The sequence below is a fragment of the Entelurus aequoreus genome, linkage group LG16, assembly GCF_033978785.1.
Source record: "Entelurus aequoreus isolate RoL-2023_Sb linkage group LG16, RoL_Eaeq_v1.1, whole genome shotgun sequence".
Classification (NCBI taxonomy): domain Eukaryota; kingdom Metazoa; phylum Chordata; class Actinopteri; order Syngnathiformes; family Syngnathidae; genus Entelurus; species Entelurus aequoreus.
The window spans coordinates 35,834,753-35,860,805 of record NC_084746.1 but is presented as its reverse complement, the minus strand read 5'-3'; the positions used below and the strand labels follow the sequence as shown (position 1 = coordinate 35,860,805).

The 26,053-nt window shown below is 40.3% G+C and overlaps 1 protein-coding gene and 1 long non-coding RNA gene across 7 annotated transcripts in view; one reads left to right on the top strand and one right to left on the bottom strand.

Moving 5' to 3' along the window:
* Window positions 1-26,053, top strand: part of LOC133630899 (transcriptional repressor p66-alpha-like) — a 43,504-nt gene that overhangs the window by 10,233 nt on the left and 7,218 nt on the right. For 3 of the 6 annotated variants that reach the window (XM_062022733.1, XM_062022732.1, XM_062022729.1), the window contains exons 2-8: window positions 13,656-14,122; window positions 17,829-17,976; window positions 18,218-18,346; window positions 21,740-21,817; window positions 21,894-22,013; window positions 22,174-22,389; window positions 23,995-24,253. In XM_062022733.1, coding sequence (XP_061878717.1) covers window positions 13,659-14,122; window positions 17,829-17,976; window positions 18,218-18,346; window positions 21,740-21,817; window positions 21,894-22,013; window positions 22,174-22,389; window positions 23,995-24,253 — 1,414 coding nt within the window. In that variant the 5' untranslated portion in view covers window positions 13,656-13,658. Of the gene's footprint in view, window positions 1-12,387; window positions 12,530-13,655; window positions 14,123-17,828; window positions 17,977-18,217; window positions 18,347-21,739; window positions 21,818-21,893; window positions 22,014-22,173; window positions 22,390-23,994; window positions 24,254-26,053 lie in introns of those variants that run through there. The other 3 variants (XM_062022734.1, XM_062022731.1, XM_062022730.1) reach the window with 3 other exon arrangements.
* LOC133631345 (uncharacterized) lies at window positions 5,387-8,139 on the bottom strand. Its single transcript, XR_009821449.1, has 3 exons — window positions 8,003-8,139; window positions 7,793-7,926; window positions 5,387-6,481 (listed from the first exon to the last, which is right to left on the bottom strand). It is a non-coding gene; the product is annotated as an uncharacterized LOC133631345 (long non-coding RNA).

Sequence of the window (26,053 nt, the reverse complement as noted above, 5' to 3'; positions counted from 1 at the left end):
AAGACAGCCAACGCTAGCTATCCAAATCGCTATTATTAGCTAACAACGACTAAAGCTAATGCTAGTGCATGTTATGTACGAGGACGGCTATGCTGTGTAAAATACATCGGACTGTTGGTGCTGTCACGCCAAATTTCTTCCCCCTACAAACCCCCCCCCCCCCCATTTACTTCCGTGGTCATGTTATCTCTTACGTCATTGACAGCGATCGATAGCACTTCGGCTTTGACTGCCCGTCGCTGGAAGGATACTTCGTCTTTGACAGCTGCTGGAATCTGAAGAAATCGATTACCGTAATTTCCGGACTATAAGCCGCTACTTTTTCCCCTCGTTCTGGTCCCTGCGGCTTATACAAGGGTGCGGCTTATTTACGGCCTGTTCTTCTCCGACACCGACGAAGAGGATTTCGGTGGTTTTAGTACGCAGGAGGAAGACGATGACACAATGATTAAAGACTGACTTTTCATATACCGGTAGGCTGGTTATTTTGATAACGTACAGGCGAGCACTTTGCATTACTTTGCACCGTTGTATTATTTGTACACTGCACGAATGCTGTTCGCCATGTCAAAGATGTGAAAGTTTGATTGAATGATTGAAAGATTTATTGTTAATAAATGGGACGCTTTGCGTTCCCAAACAGTCATCTCTGTCCCGACAATCCCCTCCGTGGTAGCAGGATCCCCTATATACTACGGTAATTACACATCAAAACCCTGCGGCTTATAGTCGGGTGCGGCTTATATATGGATCAATCTGTATTTTCCCCTAAATTTAGCTGGTGCGGCTTATAGTCAGGTGCGGCTTATAGTCCGGAAATTACGGTATTGTTTTTTTTTTGTACAGGCGCGAAACAGGACAGTCGCGTCTAGGTTAAGGACCCCCGGCAACTTTGTGATTTAATTGGATGCAGCCCCGGAAGTAAATGGGGGGGGGGGGGAGGTTTTTGTAGGGGGAAGAAATTTGGCGTGACAGTGCCCTCTTGGCATTTGTGTACCGTATTTTCCGGAATATAGGGCGCACCGGATTATAGGGTGCACTGCCAATGAGCGGGTCTAGTCAGGTCTATTTTCTTACAAAAGGCGCACCGGATTATAAGGCGCATTAAAGGGGTCATATTGTTATTTTTTTCTAAATTTAAAACATTTCCTTGTGGTCTACATAACATGTAATGATGGTTATTTGGTCAAAATGTTGCATAGATTATGTTTTACAGATCATCTTCAGGCCGCTTTCTGACAGTCGCTTCAGGATGCGCCATTTTGTGGGCGGTCTTATTTACGTGGCTCACCTTCGGCAGCGTCTTGTCTCCGTCATCTTTGTTGTAGCAGTGTAGCGTGCAACGACGGGAATGGAAGAAGTGTCAAAAGATGGAGTTAACTGTTTTAATGACATTCAGACTTTACTTCAATCAATAACGGAGCAGCATCTTCTCATCCGTGGCTCACTAGTGCAACAACAACGAAATGTGTCCTGTAAAAAAAACGTCCGACCGGAACTCTCTAATAACTAAAGTTCCTTGGGTGAATAATATAAATTCACTACACTGGTACACCAGAGTTTACTGACCGATATAAGTAAGAACTTTACACTACTTTGTATTAGAAATGGCAACAGCGGACGATAAATGTCCCATAACAAGAAGATAGAGAAAAAGAAGAAGCTTATCGACTACGGTGTCGGTACCGACTACAAAGGCGGACACACGCACATTTTCAGGACTTATACAGATCAGCAGGTACCAGAAGGTAAGAAAAGTTGCTTTTGCATAATATTGCGAAACAAAACGCCAGATGATATGTCTTACCATATACACACACCATAATAATACTCGTATGTTGAAGCACAGTACAATCCATCAAGCGGTGCGGCTTCATAACTTACCAAAGTCGTACTAAAACATTTTGATAGATTTTTGAGCGCCGTGTGTAATGTTCTATATTTTCAATGAAAGATTTATATAAAATGTTGGTGTTGTTCACTCGAGTCATATTGCAGTCTACACGTCTCTCTTATGTGTGACTGCCATCTACTGGTTACACTTATCATTTCACCATGCACCAAACAAAATAGCTTCGATGTCGGTAAGCACAACCAAAATTATTCCGTACATTAGGCTCACCGAGTTATAAGGCGCACTGTCGTGTTTTGAGAAAATTAAAGGATTTTAAGTTCGCCTTATAGTCCAAAATATACGGTAAATGTTGCAAACAGACCCTTTAATACTCTGCATGTATATTACTCTTGTTTTGTTGCGTGCACACAGAATTGATCATTTTGAGGCTTGCTAAACTGAGGTGTTGTTCAATTATGCTGGCGGTTCAAACTCTGAAGTTTTGTGCATGTTTCCCCCCAAACATTTGGTTGAATTCCACAGTGTTTCCCACACATTCATTTATTTGTTGCGGCCCGCCACAAAAGAATTAAGGCCGCCACAAAAAAATGTTTTTTTGTTTTTTTTGTTTTTTGTTTATTTTATTTTTTTTATTATTATTTTTTTTGTCCTGTCCAGCTTCTCAGGCAAATCATATAGTTGATGTAGATGCCCATATCGGCTGTTCAGATTTACTTTACAAAAGAGAAGTGTAGAATCAAGATTTTTGGAGCTCTTTGTTCAGTGGATCAGATGTTTGATGAAGCTCTGTGTCTATATACCACCACTACTGTTTTCTTTTTATTTGTTACTGACTGTGGCAGGACACCTCTGCCTCTGTTTCACTTTATGTTGCTGGTAAATAGTATGGTTGTAGTAGTAGGCTAAAGTTAAATTATTTAGTATGCACTAATTAAAGGGGCAGAGCTTTAAGAGACATTTTAGCTTTTATATTTTTATAAGATATATTTTTTGTAAGAACCACAATTAATAAATATATTTCAGTGAATAACTTATTGTTCAAATCTGTATATAAATATGTACATAAAGTTTTGTAATTATATTGTAAAATGGATGGATGGATGGATGGATGGACGGACGGACGTTTAAAACAAAATGTTATTATTAATTAGTAAGTATACATTTTTTGAGCCTTTTTAAAGAAAATCATATCATTGTAGTAAATTATGCAAATTACTTGATGATGTCATGGTGACCACGCCCATAGCCACGCCCCCGCCGCCACAGGTATCTTGGCAGTTTATGGGAAACACTGTTCCACTATAGTGGCATTCGACTTCGGAGGTTCCACTCTATACAGGTAGCAGATCATCTCTTTTTAAGGTGTGTCTTGTTGTGGCTGTCCCAAAGCGAATCTACTGAAACATTTCACTATATTTGGACAGGAGCTCAGAAAGAGGAGGTGAAAACACCGTGTTCCACACATACTGTAAATGGAGGAGGATTGAGAGAAAGTTTGAGCAATTGAGTGAAAGATTAGTGGGCTGGCAAAAAGGCAGTCTCCTCAAAGCAGGAGCCGAAATCATGACAGTTGTCGATGCACGCAGCACTGATAGTGGCGTAGCTCATATTTTCTGTCCTTTGGAAGGTTTGACTGGACGGGTTGAGGCAGAATGGAGTGCACTTCTTGGCTGCAACCAGCAGAGGCGCTTTAGATTCTTTCTGAACTAGTTTCTGTTTGTAGAGGAAAAATAATCAGTGGTTAAATCTTTCATTGTTAAAACTGTATCAAGAAAGTCCATATATTATATTTTTTGCAGGAAATTATATATAACTATAAAATGATATCTATACACTATTTCTATCAAATTAACTTAAATAAAATTAAATAAAATGTAAAAAAAGAAAAAGAAAAAAAGCGTATTAATTATGAGATATAAGATTCACTTGCGGTAGGGCTGCACGGTTGTGGCCAAAATAATTATCGTGAATATTTTTATCAATATTGAAAACAGGATTATTAATCACTATTATTCATTATTTTTGGTAAAAGTTAGTGTTTCCCTACTTCTTGTCATAATGGGGTCCCGAAGGTTGGGGGTTGGGGACATGCGTGAATGTAACATAATTTTGTAATTTGTAATAAAATAGTCTATTAAAAAGGCTTAATAAAGGTAATCTCTATATTAAAAGATATATTTTAGAGTTTTTGTGCATTATTAGTTTACACATTTTATCTTGTTCTCATTATATGATGCATTTATCCATGCTCTATTTATCCATTTTTGATGGGAGTTTTTTTCGAGGGCATTGAAAAATTGCCACGTTCTGCGGGTGGCCCGCTTGTCATCCATTGGACACCCCCGCTTGACCTCACCATTCATTTAATCATTTATAGTGTGAAACATGTCTAACATATGACAAAATACTAACGTATACCTTTAGTGTAACAAGTGTACTCAGGGGGAGTCCTTCAATGCCCAATTACATCTCTGCGTTAACCTGGACTCATACACATATGCGGAGGCAGGAGGTGCATGACTTTCAATGGGGAGGACTTCTCGATGTAAAAGTGTCTCCAGACTCTATTTAGCATGATGGTTAGCCGTTAGTCCTGCACGTGGGACTCCGGGGAGACAAGCAAAGCAGCATGTTCTGCAGGCGTCCACACCTGTCGCCTGGTATTTTCTTTTTTTTCCTTTTTTTTATCATAAAGAAATACAATCATGTGTGCTTACGGACTGTATCCCTGCAGACTGTATTGATATATAATGCATATATTGTGTTTTTTTTGTTGATTTAATTAAAAAAAATAAATTAATTTCTTATGCGGCCCGGTACCAATCGGTCCACGGACCGATACCGGGTCGTGGCCCGGTGGTTGGGGACCACTGCTTTACAGTAACAGCCACCATCAAAGCCAGGTATGGCAACTGGGTACAACATATATTTTTTCATCCAAGTTGACTCTGTAGAGCGTGTTTTTTCTGGTAATATAATGCAGTGCTTTTGAATACTCTACCTTCACGTATGTCACTGTAAAAAATGTTTTCATGTTGTTAGGCCCACAAAAACTATCACATAACTTACTGTTGTTAAACATTGGCTACCAAAATAACCACAAAACAAATGTAGATTTTACAGGAATTTGACTATAAACTTAAAGGGGAACTGCACTTTTTTTGGAATTTTGCCTATTGTTCACAATCATTATGAGAGACATGACGATGGATTTTTTTTTTTTTTGCATTCTAAATATTAAATAAATGCGATCAAAAGTCCGCTTACAATGAAGCCTATGGGAGCCGCTCAATTTTCTGCCTATAAAGCCCTTAAAAAACATCCAAACACATCTACTGAGGTTTTATATACATGATGTAAGTATAAATGTAATGTAGTAACGGGTGCATTTATAATATTTAATAGTTACGTATTTTGATCATTTGAAGCATACGCAGCACATTTCATTTAAAAACGCATCACGTTTTTTTCACCATCACTGATTACAACTCACTAATAAGAGCCAACAAACATAATAAAACATCACTCACTGTAAAATGTCTGCTGTCATTAGGATGCAGACTGGTAGGATGTTCATATATTCCCATTTAGATGATGAATGAACACAATCCTCACGAATAAACAGGATGGGGGACGGGAATCAAGCATCTTTTCGTGTCGTTCTTGCCATTTCCGGTTCCTAAATGGCTGTCAAACTGTACCAACCTGTCGGAATACGTCCTGAGACTTCTTCTGTCCAGGTGAGATGCATGATTTAAGATCTACAATAAACTTTCAGGGAGCAAGGAAGCAAGGAAACACTTCGCCAGTTAATCATGTCGAAATTGTACAATTGTGATCACGGCGCCGTTATAAATAGTTTGTCTGCGTTAGCGCTAATAATAACAATATCACTAATACTTGGTTAATATTTAATTCACAAAAAGTAAATAGAGTATTGTTGGCGTTTTTTTAATAATTATTAGATTTTATGGGCGAAATACAGGACCTGTAAATGGACTCTTATTTACGTTTACTGTATTTACAAGTTAGAATGCATTAAAAAAAAAATCCATCTGTCATCATGTCTTTGTAATGATTGTGAACAATAGGCAAAATTCCCAAAAAAGTGCTGTGCCCCTTTAAATGTTGATGGCTCAACACTTTCAACTATAGTGTCCATATTAAAAAAATAATTCACATTATCAACTGTTTGTGTTTAAATGAACAAGGTGTTCCCTGAAACCCTATTATAAACAAAAATATACCCTTGATACTTGTTGTCTACATTGCAGTTGCAAAGCATGATGTTGTCTTAAATGTTGAAAAAGCAATGCGGTACTTATGTCGTGTTCCGTACAGATGGAAGACAAACACTGCATCACCATAGGTGTCCTTGTTTAGAAGTCTTGCGCTGAGTTCCATTCACTCTGAGACTTTCCTTTGCACTTCCAATGTCTATGTTGAACACTGTGGTCTGGGTGAAGGTGTCGCTGTTGACGAGAGACTCTTGGTAGTTTAAACTGAAGACGTGAATGTTGAATAGTTCATGGAAAGCTGCAAAATGTTTGTGCCTTCCCCCACACATGGAAGGGACGGCTGTCCTGGGTCTACCCCGGCAAGAAAAGTTTCAACACTGGTTCCAATCTGTAAAAATATTGATGAATTTAAATGCAATGCAATTTAAAAATGGATGTTGAGTAAAAGCACCAACTAAAAGCCCCTCTTAACTACAAGAGTTATGTCTTACAACGGTATCCTAAGTGTTGTGGTGATTATGTTTGCTGTAAAGATTGTAAATAAGGTTTTCAATACACTGTTCTATTCAGACGCCTGACCTGGAAAGCAATCTGCAACATTTATATTATATTATAACCTATAATTTTCACTGACTACGCTGTGCCGCCATCAAAACCAATATTACAAACTGTGTGCGTCCACAGTAAGCCAGAACCATTAGGTTGTTGACTAAATGCAAAACAGGTGTACTTGTTTGATCATCCGTAGCCTGACTCGGCCCTATATCGGCATCAGAAGCACTCAAAACTCCCCCTTCTCCCCCGTTGGCATGAGGACAACTTGTAGCGGCTCAAAGCAGTTTGCGTGGGGGCAAGGTGCACCGAAATTCACCCAGCTGCACTTTGTGTTTCTTTAATGTGGTGATGTGAATTTGCCGAGGGCTGTTAAATGATACAGTAACAATGTCTCATTGGATGGAGGACATTTTGTACTTTTATATACACGAGACAATTTTCTTGTTTTCATTTTCATTCATGCCGCTGCATCATTAGTCAAAATTAGGCTACTTGTTGTCTTTTACTGCAGAGACACAGATGTGCAGAAAACTAATTAAGCTAGTGTAAACCGATAAATTGACTTTGAGTTATATTTGTTGCAGTAGACGTACAGGTGATGTGACACAATTGTTATGTATTCAGTGTAAGTTGGAATTGGTCAAGTTGTGTTGCAACTAGGACTGCAACGATTAAATCGAAAAAAACAAAAAGAAGGAAGCTTTAAATTTACATTCTGTTGCTTCGATGAATTGTTTAATAAGTACAAGTAATATAATCAATGAAGTTCTGACCGCATGAAGTGATTTGAACTTTAAATACGCTAACATCGTTTCTGTATGGCTGCTGCAGTAGAGCATACATGAGAGTGGTGGTGCGTGGGTGCGATGATCTGTGTGGCAACAAACTGGATAGTTATATTTTATCTTTCATTTTTATTAATGCACACATATCGGGACAATATCAATGTTGAAGGTGTGCGTTTATTAGAAAAATAGAATGAAGTTTATGGAAAGCAGAGGAATACGCATTGAGTGTGTTTAATCCAATTACCCAGTGAGTCGAACAAAGTCATCGATAGATTACTCGATCACTAGAATAATCGATAGCTGCAGCCCTAGTTGCAACTGCACTTGAGAATAAACACAACTGTAAAACAACTTACCTGCATATATCTTGCAAGATGGTTTATAGCTTGGGAGGAACTCATTTTTGCTCTCTTCTCATGTCGTTTGGAAGTAGCCGGAAGTTTTCGAACCAAAATTGGAATGCTTGAGAGGTCACTGTCCCAGCCTAAGACTATAGCAAAGCAGGAAACTATAAGATAGCAGAATATTGAACATTACATTTGAATTGAATAACTGGTTAAACTTACCATCTCTTTCAGAGTTTTGTGCAGCCAAGAGTTCTTGTACATGATCATTACAGACTGGATGTTTACAGTATGTCAGGGTTTGAAGAATGTGGGCCACTTTGACAAAAATCTGCCGCACATATCCTCTCCAAACATCATGGCAAAGTCTTGTTCAATCTAAAGTTACATAAAACACAAAAGGTAATATTAATTGAATTAATGAAGGGTCATACCAAAGCAGGACTTTTGAGAAATTCAAGATAGAGGATGAGGACTCCTGATTGCGAACCAGTGACTGACAATACTGAAATGTGGTCCTCACCTTGTCTTTTACAACTGATCAACCAGTTGAATGTTTCAGCAGTGATATTTCTTCACAGCACTTCTGACAAATTCACTGTGTTGCGCTGAATGTTTTTTATCCTCCAAGCCAAGTAGCCAGACCCACCACATGGGTCAAGAAGTGCTCCTGGGGGAAAAATACAATGCACAGTAACTGTAGATCCAGTACCAATACATGCAATATAAGCCATTTAAACCAACTTACATATCTATTCTCTAAGAAGGGATCTCTAAGTGCAGGAATAATTGTGATACCAGGCGCATCTATGGTCAGCACAGAAATGAGTGGAATTTTCGTGTAGGGAAAGTGCAACCATGTAAAATATAAGCAGGACCAATAACTACAACAAATTACTTGACCAGTGCTTTTCAATCATGTTGGCCACCAAAGGGTTCTTAAGTTGTTTCTGTGCTGTATCATTTATAGTCTTTGATTTCTTGTAATACAAACCACTGGGCGTCTGTCCCAGTGGTTTGGATATGAGAGCATCTTTCAACATGTCGGTTAAACATTCATTTGTCAATTTCAGCAATATGTCAAGTCAGCTTTTAATAACAGTAAAAGTACTTACACATTTGGTAGATTCACTGTAAGTTCAGTTACTTCCGTTTTCTCTAACAATTACTTTTGTATCAGATTCAGAAGATACGAAACATGACCAATAGGCCACTGGTTAAAAGGTCTGACTCAAGTGACCCAAGTGAAACAACATTGCACTATAAAACAAAAACATGAAGTAAATAGCCATGTTTGAATATTTACAATATCAAACTGTCACTGCAAATTTATTTAGATTACTGTAGCAAGATACTTTTAGCAAGTTGTAATTAGAATAGGTAGTATTTGGGTTATAGACCCAAATACTGGACTTGGAAGAACTAGCTGTTAGTAACTTGTTTCCTCTTAATGTAATTGAATGTGGTGCTCCGCCACACGTGAAGACAAATTAAAGTAATATCATATTTTGTAGCCTCCAAGAGAAATCACACAAATTCTGACACTATTTTTAACTTGTACTACCAATGTTACTACAAACAAAAAAGACTCTGATCACTGAAAACCGCGCTACCGAAACCGGATGTAAACCAAACGCACACCATTGTCTGGAGCGTTGTCAGCATGTTTGCGATGTTGACGTCATTTTAATATATTGTAGATATACCCGCGGACAGCGATCTACAAAATGTGCAAACATTAAGAGGGCAGTGGCGGCTTTTAAAGAGTGAAAGTCCAACTGGAGCAAGAGCGCAAAGCAAGTGTGACGTATTGCTTGCTGCAGCTCGCCTTTTTCGTCAGGGACATCGAGGGACAGAAGTAGAGTCTCTAAACACGACTACATTTTATGATAACACTAGAAGAAGATGCTAGATTTGTTGCTAGTTGTTTTTTATTTAAAAAAGTCATTAAAAGTCTCTAGACACTTGAAAAAATCTCAACAAAGTACATTGTACAATAAGCAGCAACAATTGAAAATTTGACTAAATGAAAAATATATAAATGTTAATACTAATTATAACATATTTGTTTTTAAATGTATGTATTTTTGCCTTTTTAAAGAATTATAGTATAATGTATCATCATTGAGGCCCTGCAATGAGCTGGCAACTTGTCCAGGGTGTACACCGCCTTCCTCCCAAATGCATGCTGGGATAGGCTCCAGAACACGCGACCCCTAGAGGGACAAGCAGTAGAAGATGGATAGAGGGATGGTTATCATCATTGCAAATTAGTCAATGACGTCATGGTGACCACGCCCCCACCGCCACAGGTATCTTGGCAGTCGAGGGGAAACCCTGAATTCCGTGCAAAAAAAAACCATAGACAACTTTACTCTGCATACATGAAAATACTGACTGTTTACTGCCAAACCAGTTTTGATCTGTTCTCTACCAGCACGCCCAGCGCTGCAACTGCAAGACGCGCTCATGTGCTGCTAATCAAAGCAGTCAGGCAAAAGTAGTTAGCTTACGTTAGGTAGCTCTTACTACAAGAGCTAGCTAACGTTATAGTGGCTATAAAAAGACACATTATTTTCTTGCAAACAAACGAGGCTCATTCTAACATTTCTATAACTATATTTGATTTAGAACCAGAAAAACACTTAATTCTAGGCCATTGAACTTAACATAGCCTATAGCTTTAGCCAATCTCTCTATCTATCGCTCTTTTTTTCTCTCTCTGTTTTTTCCGACTGCTCCGAGCGGGGCTCGAACCCACATCGTCTTTGTGAGAGACCATTGTCAGCACCTTACTTGAAGTGTACTGACTTCTATTGCACTCGCACTGACTGCCCGTCGCGAAGGAGATGTATTCATGAACAAAATTACTTTTTAAATGGTCGACATTTTTTGCATTGTTGCTGCCCTGTTGAATGAAATTATGATTTATTTTGTTTTCAAAGTGTGTTTTTGGGTGGGGCGAGTGTTGAGGTTGAAGTGGGGAAGGTTGTTATGGTTTGGGAGAGTGGGGGGGGGCAAAACGCTCTCTGCTCCAGGGCATCCCTGAGGCCCTGCTGTCGCCCTTCAATAACAACAGTGTGGTCTTTATCCATGCAGAGTAGACTCTGTGGAAGTGAAAAGAGGCAATCGGCTGCAGCAGCCCTGGAACATTTTTGTTAATGTCAGCCGGCGAGGTGGTCAGTCTGATCATGGAGCCCTGTGCCCATACACTCTGGCCTCTGGCGTGGGCGATAGTTGCCACAAGAGCCTCAAGACGAACCACTGTTGCTTTTCTGCTGCCGCGACTGTAAAATTGCTCGATTTCATATGCAGCGAAGCCTGCTTTTTGAAATGTTCATTTTCAAATCTCATTTAATCGTGGCAGCCAAAATACTGTATTTTAATGTAAGATGGTATTAAATAAAACAACGGTAGAAAAAGGAATGGATGGAATTGTTGATTTTAGAATATTCTAAAATAAACATTAAAATATATTTTATAAATACAACAATTAACTGATCTGTAATTTTCAACACAGTTGTTTTCACATATGTTTTATATAAAAATTATATCATGATCAGTTTGATGGCCTGTGTTGCTGAGTAATTGCACAAAAGCTACTAAAGTGTGTGTGTGTGTGTGTGTGTGTGTGTGTGTGTGTGTGTGTGTGTGTGTGTGTGTGTGTGTGTGTGTGTGTGTGTGTGTGTGTGTGTGTGTGTGTGTGTGTGTGTGTGTGTGTGTGTGTGTGTGTGTGTGTGTGTGCGCGCGCGCGTGCGTGGCTACTTGACTTTTGCACTACATGCTTGTAAGAGCTGATGGGAAGAATATCAAAAATGAATGAACAAGGTGGCACACCAGTGGGAGTACACACGTCACCGCTAGCACACCGACACATTCTTTGACTGATTGTGTAAAAATTCTAGAAACATTGATTGTTTGTGTGGAAATATGTCTGACTTGTTGTCTTTGCATTCTTTCCTCTGTTGTTTGTGATACCATGTCCGTGGGTGGGTGGTAGTGTGGGCCGCCATATGTGTTAGTGCGCGTGTGTGTGGGCTCAAAGGAAATGTGTGTAAAAACTGCCACGGAGATGAAATGTGAAACCTGTCAGCCATTTAGACCCCGTGTTAGAGAGATCGGGTCGGCCTGAGGTCGTGGGGTTCGTGTCTGCGTCCCTTCCGTGTGGAACGCCTTCCGCCAGCATCAGCTCCTACCGTACAGTACGTGCTCCATGCCATCACAGCGCACTGTATTCACACACACACACACGCACACACACATACACACCCACCCACACACACACACACACACACACACACACACACGAATACTGTATAATGGCCGCCACAGAGGCGGCCGTGTGTCTCATCCGGCACCTGGAGGGTTAAAACTAGCTTCAGCTTCTCCCTCAGACACACACACACACAACACACACACGCACACACACACACACACACGCACTAGCCAACTGGTTTAAACCAGTTCTAAGGAAAAGTGCTTTGTGTGTCCCACTGAATCCTGGGAAGGGTCATGTCATGTGTGTCTTAGTGATGTAAGAGTATATATTTTTGGAAAAAAAACTTAGTCAGCTGTTATCGTTGGATTGGTCCATAGGCTTGCTGTATTGTGACTTTTGTGAGTCCTGTAAAGGCCTCAGTGCGCTTAATGCTTCGTGCACACCGCCATAATTCTAATTTATTTTCTTTAAAAAAAGAAGACACTTGATGTCATGTATCGCTGGGCAGATTAAAGGCTTCAGCACCGTGGGTAGGTTGTGTTCTGTATGCATAAATATGATGAAGGACACATCTGTGGTGAGTCTGCTTTGCACAATAGAGTCGTACATGTGTACTTCACTGACTGCTGCTGACGACCTTTTCTGTGAACTTTGACCACAGGTTGTCTCATGCCGCAAGTCATGTTAGTCGGCTTTTTAGTTCTACTCTTAAATTGAAATTGTTCTAGTCAAAACAAGACACATTGAGTAAAAAAGTAGAGAAAGGTCTGCACAACTTTATCAAAAGATGATATTGTTTTATATATGATTGTGGGTGTTAATCGATTTCAAAATAATATTCCAGCAGTTCTATGTTTCCCTGTGAATACGTACGTCCAACGAGGATCTGGCATACATCCATATATGGACTGAAGATGTACATTATCGAGCCATGAGCATGTGACCTAATGTCTCCTTCAGCCTCATTTGTGATTTGACCCCTGAGAGATTCAGAGCGGGCGTTGCAGTGATAATGTGTGAGCGTCCGCCGATGCACACTGGGACCACTCGTGTGTTTGTGCGTATATGAGCGACAGAACAAGCAGCTGTTTGCATCCGCCACCATTTCAGCACAGCCACATTTGCTACAGTTGTTGTACAAAGAGATCAGACAGTAACGGGTCTCTTTTGGTCAGCATATTTGATGAGAAAGAGACAAGTAATAGCAAATTTTGAGAGATGAATTCCACATCTCGGTCAGATGATCACGCTAAGCCAGTTTGTTTTGTCTGGAGGCCATTTTAGTTGCCCTTGTGTCCGCTACCGATGAGTCAAGGTCAGTTTCGGTCCGCCAGACAACGCCGTAAGATCAAACTAAAAATTTTGAACCTCAGCCAAATCTGACTGCCCAGCATGAATTATGTACACATTTCTGAAGATACCTTGGTTTACTTATTTGGTTTGTGCCACCTGCATATCTATAATCCAGAGAATGTGGCCAAGAAATCCAGTTCAGTTCTTACTATTCACCGAATATACTGTACTTAGAAAAACTTTTCTAGTTGTCGTTTGCAGGTCTGCAGAAGTGTGCTGCATCATATTGAATAAGAGGTGTCTGTAATAATCTATCTACTGTGTATATAAACCGTATGTAATAGTTTTTTTATTTATCCGCAGGGGATGTCTGAGGAGGAAGTCCGCCAGACACGCAGCCAGAAGAGGGCGCTGGAAAAAGATGCTCTACCCCAGCCTCCAGAATCTTCCAGTGCTAACAACGAGAGCAAAAAACAGAGGCTGGACCCGTCTGAACCAACTGCTCAGGCGCTTATTTCATCTGACCCCGGACTGGAACAGGATGGCCAGAGTCCGGTCGAGACTGGATCAAATGAGGGGCCAGGCCAGATCCTGGCACTAGCAATAAAGGACGAGGTCCCCAATGAAGCGAACTCAGACAATCGGACTGGATACAATGACAAAGCTAGCAGGGCACTTAAGGGGGAGTCAGACATGGACACCAAGAACCACTTCCAGGTGACGGAGCCAAAAGCCTCTGCTGGCCTGTTGGCTGCGGGCGAGGTGAAGGCCACCATCAAAGTCGAAGTTCAGACTGGAGAGCAGCCTGTGGACATGAGCACCTCCAAAAGGTAAGAAACTACTTGATCCTTTTTTCTATGCCACTAGTCCTGTTCAAGGTGTCTGCACAGGATAAAGACTATTTGAGTTGCCTTAGCCCAAAACCCTGGTTGTCAGTCAACCACAGGGCATTTTTTGTAAGGAAATTACTGTATTGAACTGAAAATAAGATCCTAGAAAAAGTTTTTTTTTTATTTGGTCTTTGGGGTGTCAAGATTTATATATGCAAACCAACAGGTGGCCCTAACAAGTCTTTTCTTCTTGTCACTCACTTACAACACACAAAACAGGGCAGGTTAGCACACAATAGAGGAGGCATTGTGATGCTAATTCTAAGATAATAATAATAATAATCAATGAACCGTCAAGTAGTTAAGAATTATAATCTACCAATTGTTAAAAACTGGATTAATTTGTTTTTTTTTGTAGTTTGGATGCTGCAGTGTCATTTTCTGCAGTTTCCACTTTTTAGCAGCTGCCCTTAATCTCCTTATGAATAAAATGAGTGTTGAGATGTAAATAAAGGAGACCATGGTTAAAGTAAAAAAATGTTGTTTTGTAGGCATGTTTGGATTTGACTAATGCGTAGTTTTTGCCATTTTATTTTGAAGTGGAAAACAGTGAACATAGCGTAAAACTTCAACATACGAAATAGATTTAACTGTATTTTCAGAACCCTGAAGACACTTTTAGTGAATTCCATGCATTGTGATTTTGAAGTTCTATAGGCCAAGCTACAGTTGTCCCCAAGAGAGTGACTTTTAACCTATCGTCCGCCACCATTTTCACCCCAGCTCACCCACCTGAACCCTAAAAAGTCCACTCATACACACAAAATGAAGCCGTGTGTCACAAACCGGTTCCAGCCGGCCACGTTGCCATGGTTTCCACGGTGGAAGAAGCAGGGCGGCTAAGGGGGGGGGGTTGTTGTTGGAGCAAAAGTGAGTCACGTGATGCTGACTTTGAGGTCATGTGACTTTTTTGGAAGTAGTGATTAATCCACAGGAAGTGATGATGGCGCTAAGCCCCGAAGAGAGGCACACATAGTGTAAAGAGGGCAGCTCAGGCAGATAGGCCGCATGTCGTCATGCATTGACTGATGCTGCATACAAACACATTATCTGTGGTTGTGTGTGTCATCACAAGTCCCTCCAACACATTCTCATCATCAGTTTTTGTGCAGGTTATATAAAAAAAGTGAGCATTTTACATCTGACATTTGAATGGATGCACTTCAAGTGAAGTCCCCTGATTGAACAGGTTGTGCACGGCTCTGAATGACCGTCTCATTAGTACACTAAAGACTGTATTATCTAAGAGAAATGTCCCTGTTGGGCCCTACCTTAGTCTGGATTGTGAAGAGGTGTCTGGACTTGCATTTGGAATGGATCAGTCCATGGTCTTAATTTTGATTTGTGTTGCAATCACCATCCCTCTTGAAATTAGTCACAAAGTTTGATATTGGGGTGGGGTGGCTCGGTTGGTAGAGCGCCTGTGCTAGCAACTTGAGTGTTCCAGGTTCGATTCCCGCTTCCGCCATCCTAGTCACAGCCGTTGTGTCCTTGGGCAGGTCACTTTACCCAACTGCATAAAGTGCCACCCACACTGGTTTAAATGCGTCTTAAAGATGTAAATTATGGGTTCCCATATGTAAAGCGCTTTGAATCACTATAGAAAAAGCGCTATATAAATATAATTCACTTTACTTCCCTCAATTCAAGGGCAGGGTACAAGAAATAGACACAAATACTTATAAGGTATTATTGCATTTGAAGTTGCTGGTCTGCAATGATGTGCAACTGCATTGCGTCACAACGAGAGGCTTTTTTAATATTTTGTCCTTTTTATATTTAGCTAATAAAGGTAACCAATATGTAGCTCTCATGCAATATGTGATGCAATGCATTTCTACATCACTGCACAACAAGGCTACCCTAATAAAGGGTTTATTACTTTATTATAGGCAGCTTAATTCTCATGTTATAGCTACTAACTACAATTTACTACAACTTACAAATACAGTGCGCTCTTAGTGCATTGCATATTTTAAAGTGACACTTGACGAAATAGGAGATTGTAGTACACATGGAAGTTTCATGTTAAAATTACGTTGGATTTAGAGTGTCTGAAGTAGCATAGGAAGTAGGGCTGAAATGAATAATCAATTAAATTAATTAGAAAAAGCTTTGATTTATATTCTGTTGTTTCGATAAATCGTTTAAAAAACAAACTAACAAAAAAACAGATAAAATCCAAAGCTCAGGGAGTGTCTGTAACTTTAAATACGCAGACATAGTTTCTGCGCGGCCCCTGCAGTAGAGTGTACACGAGAGCGTTGGTGTGTGGGTGCTGTGATCTGTGTGGCGGCAAACATCAGGTAGTTTTTATTTATTTATTTTTATTAGTTTGCACATGTTAGTGCAATTTCACTGTTGATGAAAAAAGACTGAAGGTTATGGCATGCAGAAAAATCATTGTTCATTTTCCCTAAAATACGCATCAAGGCTTTACAGTGTGTTTTATCTGATTAATCAAACAAACTAAAGTTACCCGATTACTTAAATAATCGATAGCTTCAGCGGTGTAGCCCTAATAGGAAGAGTTTATAAGTGTATGTTAAAGCACAGTTGGGGGGCTTACACACATGTTAAGTGCATTTAGTGCTCATATGAAGGCGGGGTTCTTTTATAAATATTAAACAAACAAGCTAGGATCAATCTACAGCAGGGGTGCCCACACTTTTTCTGCAGGGAAGCTACTTTTCAATTGATCAAGTCGAGGGGATCTACCTCATTCATATATATAATTTATATTTATTTATTTATGAAAGAGACGTTTTTGTTAACAAGTTAAAGGTGTTTAATGATAATACAAGCATGTTTAACACATATAGATTCCTTTCTTTCATGAAGACAAGAATATAAGTTTGTGTATTACCTGATTCTGATGACTTGCATTGATTGGAATCAGACAGTAGTGATGATAACGTCCACATTTTCAAATGGAGTAGAAAAAAAGTCCTCCTTTCTGTCAATACCACATGATAGTGGTTGTTTTTTGCCATCTTATTTGTCCAGCTTCCATAGTCGTTTTATTGACTTTACAAGAAATACATTGGCGGCACACTCCGTAGCTTGCTAGCTTGTGAACGCCACCTTTCTGAGACTCTTATTTTGTTAGCGCAAGCAGGATGAAGCAGCGCTTTTATTGTGAAGACAGGAACTGTGCAGTCTTTAGAGTTTTGACGGCAGGTACGGCACGAGAGTCTGTTGAAATAAAAAGTGTTTCTCGCCTTCCTGTCGGTCATTTTTTATTAATGAACTTGCAGCAGCCAGCGTCATCTCACAAGACCCTCGGGTGCCTGAATGTCAATCAAGTGACGAAAGTGACGTCTTGGTGAAGATTGATGATCGCAAATTTTTAGGTCTATTTTTTAATGCCTGGCTGGCGATCGACTGACACACCCTCCACTATCGACCGGTAGCTCGCGATCGATGTATAGGGCACCCCTGATCTACAGTATAAGCCATTTATGAAACCTTTCAGTAGGGTGATTTTAATGGTATCCTTTTTGTTGTGGCCTTTGACTTTTTTTTACTAAAAAAATGTGATATTTATTTGATTTTTCTGATTATTTTACCAACACATAGTGCCATTTTGGTCCTGTGTGGCCTGGTTTTTCACGTGATCAATATGAACTCTTCCTCCCTCCTGCAGTATTAAAACGGAAAAGCGCCCTCCATCTCCTGAGGGGGACGACGACAACGATGATGATGATGTCATCATCCTGTCAGATAATGACTCCCCAAGTCCTCCTATGAATGGTCTGAGCCACTTGAAGGAGCTGAACACAGACCTCCTCATGGTGAGAAGTTGTGCTTTTTACTTCACTAGAGTTCCACATACAGACACAGGAAGTGGGTGTAGGCCTGGGTGCCTGACCAATCGTGTTGCAATACCGTAGGATTGACCAAATTCAGCGTGGACTCGGAAGATGAGTCCATCCTTAATTCATTTCACTGTGAAGGACGCATGAACAATCGGACATGGCTGTTTTTAACGGCAAGGCGTGTGTGAAGTAATTGATTGTGATGTGTTGGGTGCAGAAGAGCAGCCCGGCTGAGCGGGAGCGCATCATCAAGCAGCTGAAAGAAGAGCTGAGGATGGAGGAGGCAAAGCTGGTGCTGCTGAAGAAACTCCGACAGAGCCAGTTACAGAGAGACACTCTTCAAAAGGTGAGCTGCACTCTGAAGACACTTCCAATCTCACTTACACACACACACGTACACACAAACACACACTAGGGTTGTCTCGATACCAATATTTTGGTACTGGTACCAAAATGTATTTCGATACTTTTCGATACTTTTCTAAATAAAGGGGACCACAAAAACATGGCATTATTGGCTTTATTTTAACAAAAAATCTTAGGGTACATTAAAGACATGTTTCTTATTGCAGACAAAGAACAATTTTGTCCTTGAATAAAATTGTGAACATACTAGACAACTTGTCTTTGAGTTGTAAGTAAACAAACAAAGGCTCCTAATTTGTCTGCTGGTGTTTTAGTGTCATTTATCATTGTATTATTTTGTCAAAATTATAGAGGACAAGCTGTAAAAATTGATTATTAATCTACTTGTTCATTTACTGTTAAAGGCCTACTGAAATGACATTTTTTAATTCAAACGGGGATAGCAGATCTGTTCTATGTGTCATACTTGATCATTTCGCGATATTGCCATATTTTTGCTGAAAGGATTTAGTAGAGAACGACGATAAAGATCGCAACTTTTGGTATCTGACAAAAAAAAGCCTTGCCCCTACCGGAAGTAGCGTGACATAGTCAGTTGTACATTTCCGCAAAGTTCCCTATTGTTTACAGTGATGGCGGCCAGAAGTGTGAGCGATTCGGACCGAGAAAGCGACGATTCGAGCAACGATGAAAGATTTGTGGATGAGGAAAGTGCAAGTGAAGGACTAGTGGGGAGTGGAAGCGATTCAGATAGGGAAGATGCTGTGAGAGGCGGGTGGGACCTGATATTCAGCTGGGAATAACTACAACAGTAAATAAACACAAGACATATAATATACTCTATTAGCCACAACACAACCAACCCAAAGGACCGTTCACCTAACCCAAGGTTCATAAAGCTTGTATATTTACCCAAAGTTACGTACATGACACGCACGTACGGGCAAGCGATCACATGTTTGGAAGCGCGCGGGTGGGACCTGATATTCAGCTGGGAATGACTACAACAGTAAATAAACACAAGACATATACCGTAATTTCCGGACTATAAGCCGCTACTTTTTCCCCTGGTTCTGGTCCCTGCGGCTTATACAAGGGTGCGGCTTATTTACGGCCTGTTCTTCTCCGACACCGACGAAGAGGATTCCGGTGGTTTTAGTACGCAGGAGGAAGACGATGACACAATGATTAAAGACTGACTTTTCATATACCGGTAGGCTGGTTATTTTGATAACGTACAGGCGAGAACTTTGTATTACTTTGCACCGTTGTATTATTTGTACTCTGCACGAATGCTGTTCGCCATGTCAAAGATGTGAAAGTTTGATTGAATGATTGAAAGATTTATTGTTAATAAATGGGACGCTTTGCGTTCCCAAACAGTCATCTCTGTCCCGACAATCCCCTCCGTGGTAGCAGGAACCCCTATATACTACGGTAATTACACATCAAAACCCTGCGGCTCATAGTCGGGTGCGGCTTATATATGGAGCAATCTGTATTTTCCCCTAAATTTAGCTGGTGCGGCTTATAGTCAGGTGCGGCTTATAGTCCGGAAATTACGGTATATATACTCTATTAGCCACAACACAACCAGGCTTATATTTAATATGCCACAAATTAATCCCGCATAAAAACACCTAGGTGTTTGTTATGCTAGCTCCTAGCTCCTAGCTCCCGTCCATATAACCCGCCAATACAATTCAAACACCTGCACAACACACACACTCACTCAGCCCAAAGGACCGTTCACCTAACCCAAGGTTCATAAAGCTTATATATTTAACCAAAGTTACGTACGTGACACGCACGTACGGGCAAGTGATCAAATGTTTGGAAGCACAGCTGTGTGTACTCACGGTACCGCGTCTGCGTCTGTGTATCCAAATCAAATTAATCCTGGTAAGAGTCGGTGTTGTCCCAGTTCTCTACAGGCGTCTGTGTATCGAAGTCAAAGTCCTCCTGGTAAGAGTCTCTGTTGTCCGAGTTCTTCGATCTTGACTGCATCTTTCGGGAATGTAAACAATGAAACACCGGCTGTGTTGTGTTGCTGACTTCCCTCGCAAAATACTCCGCTTCGCACCGGCAACTTTCTTCTTTGCTTGCTCAGCTTCTTTCTCCATAATGCAATGAACAAATTGCAACAGATTCGCCAACACAGATGTCCAGAATACTGTGGAATTTTGCAATGAAAACTGACGACTTTAAGCTGGCCGCGGTGCTGGACTAAAATGTCCTGTCTAACTCGTGACGTCACATCCGCGGCGTCATCATACCAAGACGTTTTCAGCAGATATTTCGCGGGAAATTTAAAATTGCACTTTAGTAAACTAACCCGGCCGTATTGGCATGTGTTGCAATGTTAAGATTTCATCATTGATATATAAACTATCAGACTGCGTGGTCGGTAGTAGTGGGTTTCAGTAGGCCTTTAATTTCTGGTTATTTTTTGTTGCAACATGTTCTATCGACACTTCTGTTCAAATGTAATAATCACTTATTCTTCTGTCGTTTGGATACTTTACATTAGTTTTGGATGATACCCCAAATTTAGGTATCGATTCGATATCAAGTAATTAAAGGATCATACATTGGTCATAATTTAAGTTCTCATGTGTCCAGGGACGTATTTCCTGAGTTTATGAATATAATATGAATTATTAAAAAAATTAAAATAATAATAATTTTGTGACGATAAAAAATTGATGTAATCATAGTACTATCGACTAGATACGCTCTTGTACTTGGTATCATTACAGTGGATCTCAGGTGTAGATCCACCCATGGCATTTGTTTACATTGTGACGCCGGTGAGCTATTGTATCCTCCTACAGTGTGTAGTGAAGCATGTTTAGCTATTCCTCGTCCTGCAGGGATGATACTTGTAAGAAACGTACTTTATCTGTCACCATGGAGGCGAGGATTAGTGATTTAGAAGAAGCTAAAACACTGCCGATTGCGGATGGACATTAGCTGCTAACTTGCTAGCCATGTTTAAAAGCACCTCTTCCTGTGGGCGTTTCAGTGATATAGCTTCACCTTTATCCTTAGTTTTTAGGCCAAAATGTGTCCATTTTCCCTTTTCTGTCTTTACACTGTGTCTGTTTGTAAGTACTCCGTGATTGTGCGCCGCCGAACATGCTCCTCTGCTCGGAAAACCAGCAATGTCACGATGTGACGACGACGCGCTGTCATGCCTGTAAAAAAAAAAAAAGGGGAACCAGTACTTTTAAAACAGAGTATAGTACTGTTTTTGATTCATTAGTACCGCGGTACAATACTAGTACCAGTATACCGTACAACCCTACACACACACAAAGATTCACACACACTGCTATGATGCTGTGTGTATAATGACTTGACTATTCCTCAGTCTTCGGGGGTGTCCACCTCCTCCGCTCCTCCTCCTTTAATACGCGGGAGTATCACAAGCGGTAGAGGCTCACAGCAGGTTAGCAAACACGCATGCGAGCAACTTTCACGCTGAAGTCCACGTCGTTTCTGATTGGTCTTTTCTGTGCACACAGCTTGCGACTGGCAGGGGTTCAGGCACGGTCATCCCCCCGCCTTTGGTGCGTGGAGGGCAGCAGGTGTCGTCCAAACACGGCTCCCAAATCATCATGCCGCCTCTGGTCAGAGGCGCACAGGTGGGTGATGGGAAAATGTCTTTGTCTTTCTCAGGGCAGACTTTCTTATCATACGTCTCTTTCACCCTCCAAGGCGTTTTAAACATAGGTCTTATTATCTCTTTGCGTCTCTCTCTGTCTCTGTTTTTTGGGCTCCACCACCTCTCGTTGTCCTGGTTAGCCCATCTCTGTGTCTCCACAGCAGATCCAGGCTCTCCGCCAGCAGCAGCAGCAGCAGCAGCAGCAGCAACAGCAGCAGCTGGCGTCCACTGGAGGCGGAGGCTCTGGGCCGCCTCCCTTACTTTTGGGGACCAGGACCTCGGCCCAAGCCGGCCAAGGCCAGAGAAGCATGGTGCAGGCGGGCCTTATCAGGATAGGAACTAGTGTAAACTCACTGGTCAGTATCGCTTTCCTTGTGACACAATTGATTACATCCCATTTGAAACCGTTTTTTTCCCCTTCAAAAGTTATTACAAATTGTCCAATTTAATTGTAAAAGAGTATGATATCAAAAGCTTAAAGGTATCATATTATGCAAAACTCACTTTTCTTGCCTGTTTGCATCATTTTTTGTGTACTTGGAATCCCAATAAGTACTAGTGATGTGCGATCGATACTGAAATATTGATACTGCCGATACCAGATCTTTATGCTCTAATATTCAAACTATCGATACTTTTGACACCTTGGTTATGGGGTGTCCAAACTTTTTCCACCAAGGGCCCCATACTGAAAAGTCAAAGTATGCGGGGGTCATATTGATATTTTCTCATTTAAAAAAATGCTAAACACAGATATTGTGTCAACTATGTGACTAAGTATATTAATAATAATTATTAGTTAGAACATCACAGCTTTTTTTCATTACATTCCATTTTTTTGCTCTTTTTTTGTTAATTTTTTACTATTATTTTTTTCCCATGTAATAATTGAATACAAATAATAATAATACAGTTGTTTAACTGCAGAACCTATTTCTGTCAAAAATTCTGCCTATACAAAAATAATAATGTTCAGTTATACATTTAACAGTGTTTATTATGGTTGTTGTCATTTACAAGTTAATTCATAAGTTAGTATTTTATTTTGTAATCAAGTAACCTAACTTTGTTCGTATTTTAAGTGTATTTTATTTTTATTTTCAGAGCTTCCAATATTTTAGATTAGGGTTGTCTAAACTTTTTCCACCAAGAGTCGCATACTGAAAAGTCAAGTATGTTGGGGCCATTTTGATATTTTTTTTACTTAAAAAAGAAATGATAGAAAAAAGAAATTATATATATTTAAAGACAAAACTGCGAAATAGGTGACCGAGTATATTATTATTAATTATTATTTTAAAAATAATATTCAGATGTTCAGTTCCGGACACCCCTAGTTACAATGAAAAGGTAAGTCTAGTATCAGTAGATTAAGCAATGTAATGATATATTGACAATCTAGCATATTACCTAAACCAGACTACATGTAGATGAGATAAACAGGCTACTTGTAATGGATGTACATAGTCGTTTCAAACTGGGAGGCAGACATAGTTATTATAATACATAGCGCGTATACTTACAGCCCTATGTACTGAAAGCTGAAAAATTTACCTTTTGAAATTATTTGGTTCTCAAGTTTGTTCTTCTTCTCTTTCCTATTGCTGCGAGTCAGACTCGGCCCCGTACATTATGGTTTGATGCTAATATCCTCCGCTATTGTCATTTAGTAGCTCATGGTTCCAACTTATATTTGTCGGTACGGAAGTGTACTGCTAAAACAACAACATGGCCAATGGGGCAGAGTTACAATTGCAGCCAGCTGGAGGCGTCCATTTGCATCGAATTAGACCTGCCTTTCAAAATGGCCGCATCTCATGTGGTTCTTCTACAGTATTTCTCACAAAATGTTACTCAGATTTTTGTGCATGCCGCGGTTTTACATACACGTTAACTATCTGATGAATAACTTTCAGTGAAGTTGATGAAAATCAAATGAACTCTCTGCCTGGTGTTCACAGGCCTCGACCACTTTGAAGGTTTCCTCCTCGGGGAGCGGCGGCGTGACTCTGGTTGGCGCCAACGACAGCCCGGCCAGTCGCCAAGCCGCGGCCAAACTGGCTCTGCGGAAGCAACTAGAGAAGACCCTCTTGGAGATCCCACCCCCCAAGCCTCCTGCTCCGGAGTTCAACTTCCTGCCCTCGGCGGCCAATAACGAGTTCATCTACTTGGTGGGACTGGAGGAAGTGGTCCACAACCTGCTGGATAGCATTCACAGAGGTCTGTTTGGCGTGTCTGTACATTGCTTCTGTCGATCTGTGTACATACAAGTTTGGAGTTACATTTATGGCGTCGCAACCAAAACCCTTGCGTGTAAAAACCACACTTTGTGCACAGACTCATTTTGCACGTGCGTAAATTTATTTTAGGCCTGCACGGTCTCTCTATGCGCGCGCGCCACATTTTTTTTGCTCATGCACAGACTCTGTTTACACTTGAAATATGTATTTCTCCATATACAGTCACAATCAAAAGTTTACATGCACTTGTAAAGAACATAATGTAATGGCTGTCTTGAGTTTCCAATCATTTTTACAACTCTTATTTTTTTTGTGATAGAGTGATTGGAGCACATACTTGTTGGTCACAAAAACATTCATGAAGTTTGGTTCTTTTATGAATTTATTATGGGTCTACTGAAAATGTGACCAAATCTGCTCGGTCAAAAGTATACATACAGCAATGTTAATATTTGGTTACATGTCCCTTGGCAAGTTTCACTGCAATAAGGCGCTTTTGGTAGCCATCCACAAGCTTCTTGCAAGCTTCTGGAGGTAATCCTCCTTTTTCATTGTCCAATTTACTCTCTGTAAAGCACCAGTTCCATTGGCAGCAAAACAGACTCAGAGCATAATACTACCACCACCATGCTTGACGATAAAAATGGTGTTCCTGGGATTAAAGGCCTCAACTTTTCTCCTCCAAACATTTTGCTGGGTATTGTGGCCAAACAGCTAAATTTTTGTTTCATCTGACCACAGAACTTTCCTCCAGAAGGTCTTATCTTTGTCCATGTGATGTCATCAATGTTTTTTTTGTGACAAACAAGTATGTGCTCCAATCACTCTATCACAAAAAAATAAGAGTTGTAGAAAATATTGGAAACTCAAGACAGCCATAACATTATGTCCTTCACAAGTGTATGTAAACTTTTGATCGCGACTGTATATCTTGGACATAGATCTTCCTCCTGAGACTGAAAAGACTGCCCGTCAATGCTCCTCCTTTCTGATTAGTCACCGAGGACCTGATCTACTGAAGGATTGCGTGTATTAAAACACGTGCAAACTTGATAGCACATGCAAAACTGATCTACTAAACGTGTGTGCAGAGGATTGCTTCTCTTAGTATGCGGAATAAGGAGCGCAATGCATTTTGTGTGTCAGTTCATGACTATGCCGAATATATGCTGATTATCAGAACCGCCACAATACTGGGAGGAGGAATTGCAAATATAATTATTTAGTACACGCAGTGTGATCTATTAAGGCTGAAATTGATCTGTGGCCGATGTTTTGTGCCTATATTTAGTATGTTTAGAATGGACGTGCAAACTGGCAGTTGCACAGAAATAGCAGTGAGAAAGGAGGCAATCGCGCTGCAGCTCCATCCTACGTATGCTTGTCAACATATATGGACTGTCAAAAATATTAGACATATTCGCTATTCAGCAATATCATTTTATATTTTTATAGCTTCTGGATGACTTAAGGGGCTGATTAAAACAGATTATATTTATGCCATTTTTTTATGCTGGCGTTTTTTTTTTTATTACGTTATTTTTTTCATATAGGTGATATATTATTATTAACATATTTCCTAGATGAAAAATATTCTTGCAATATGCTTGCATCTGGAACATTCCAGTGCAAGCTTGAAGTTATTACCAGCATCTTCCGTGTGCGCACCTTCAGCGTGCATGGGTTCTGTTGTAGATTGCACTGCAGAACTGCTTCTAAAATGCCTATAAAAATGCCACAGGTAGGAGCCGGTAACATGAATGTGCATCGTAAATGAGCG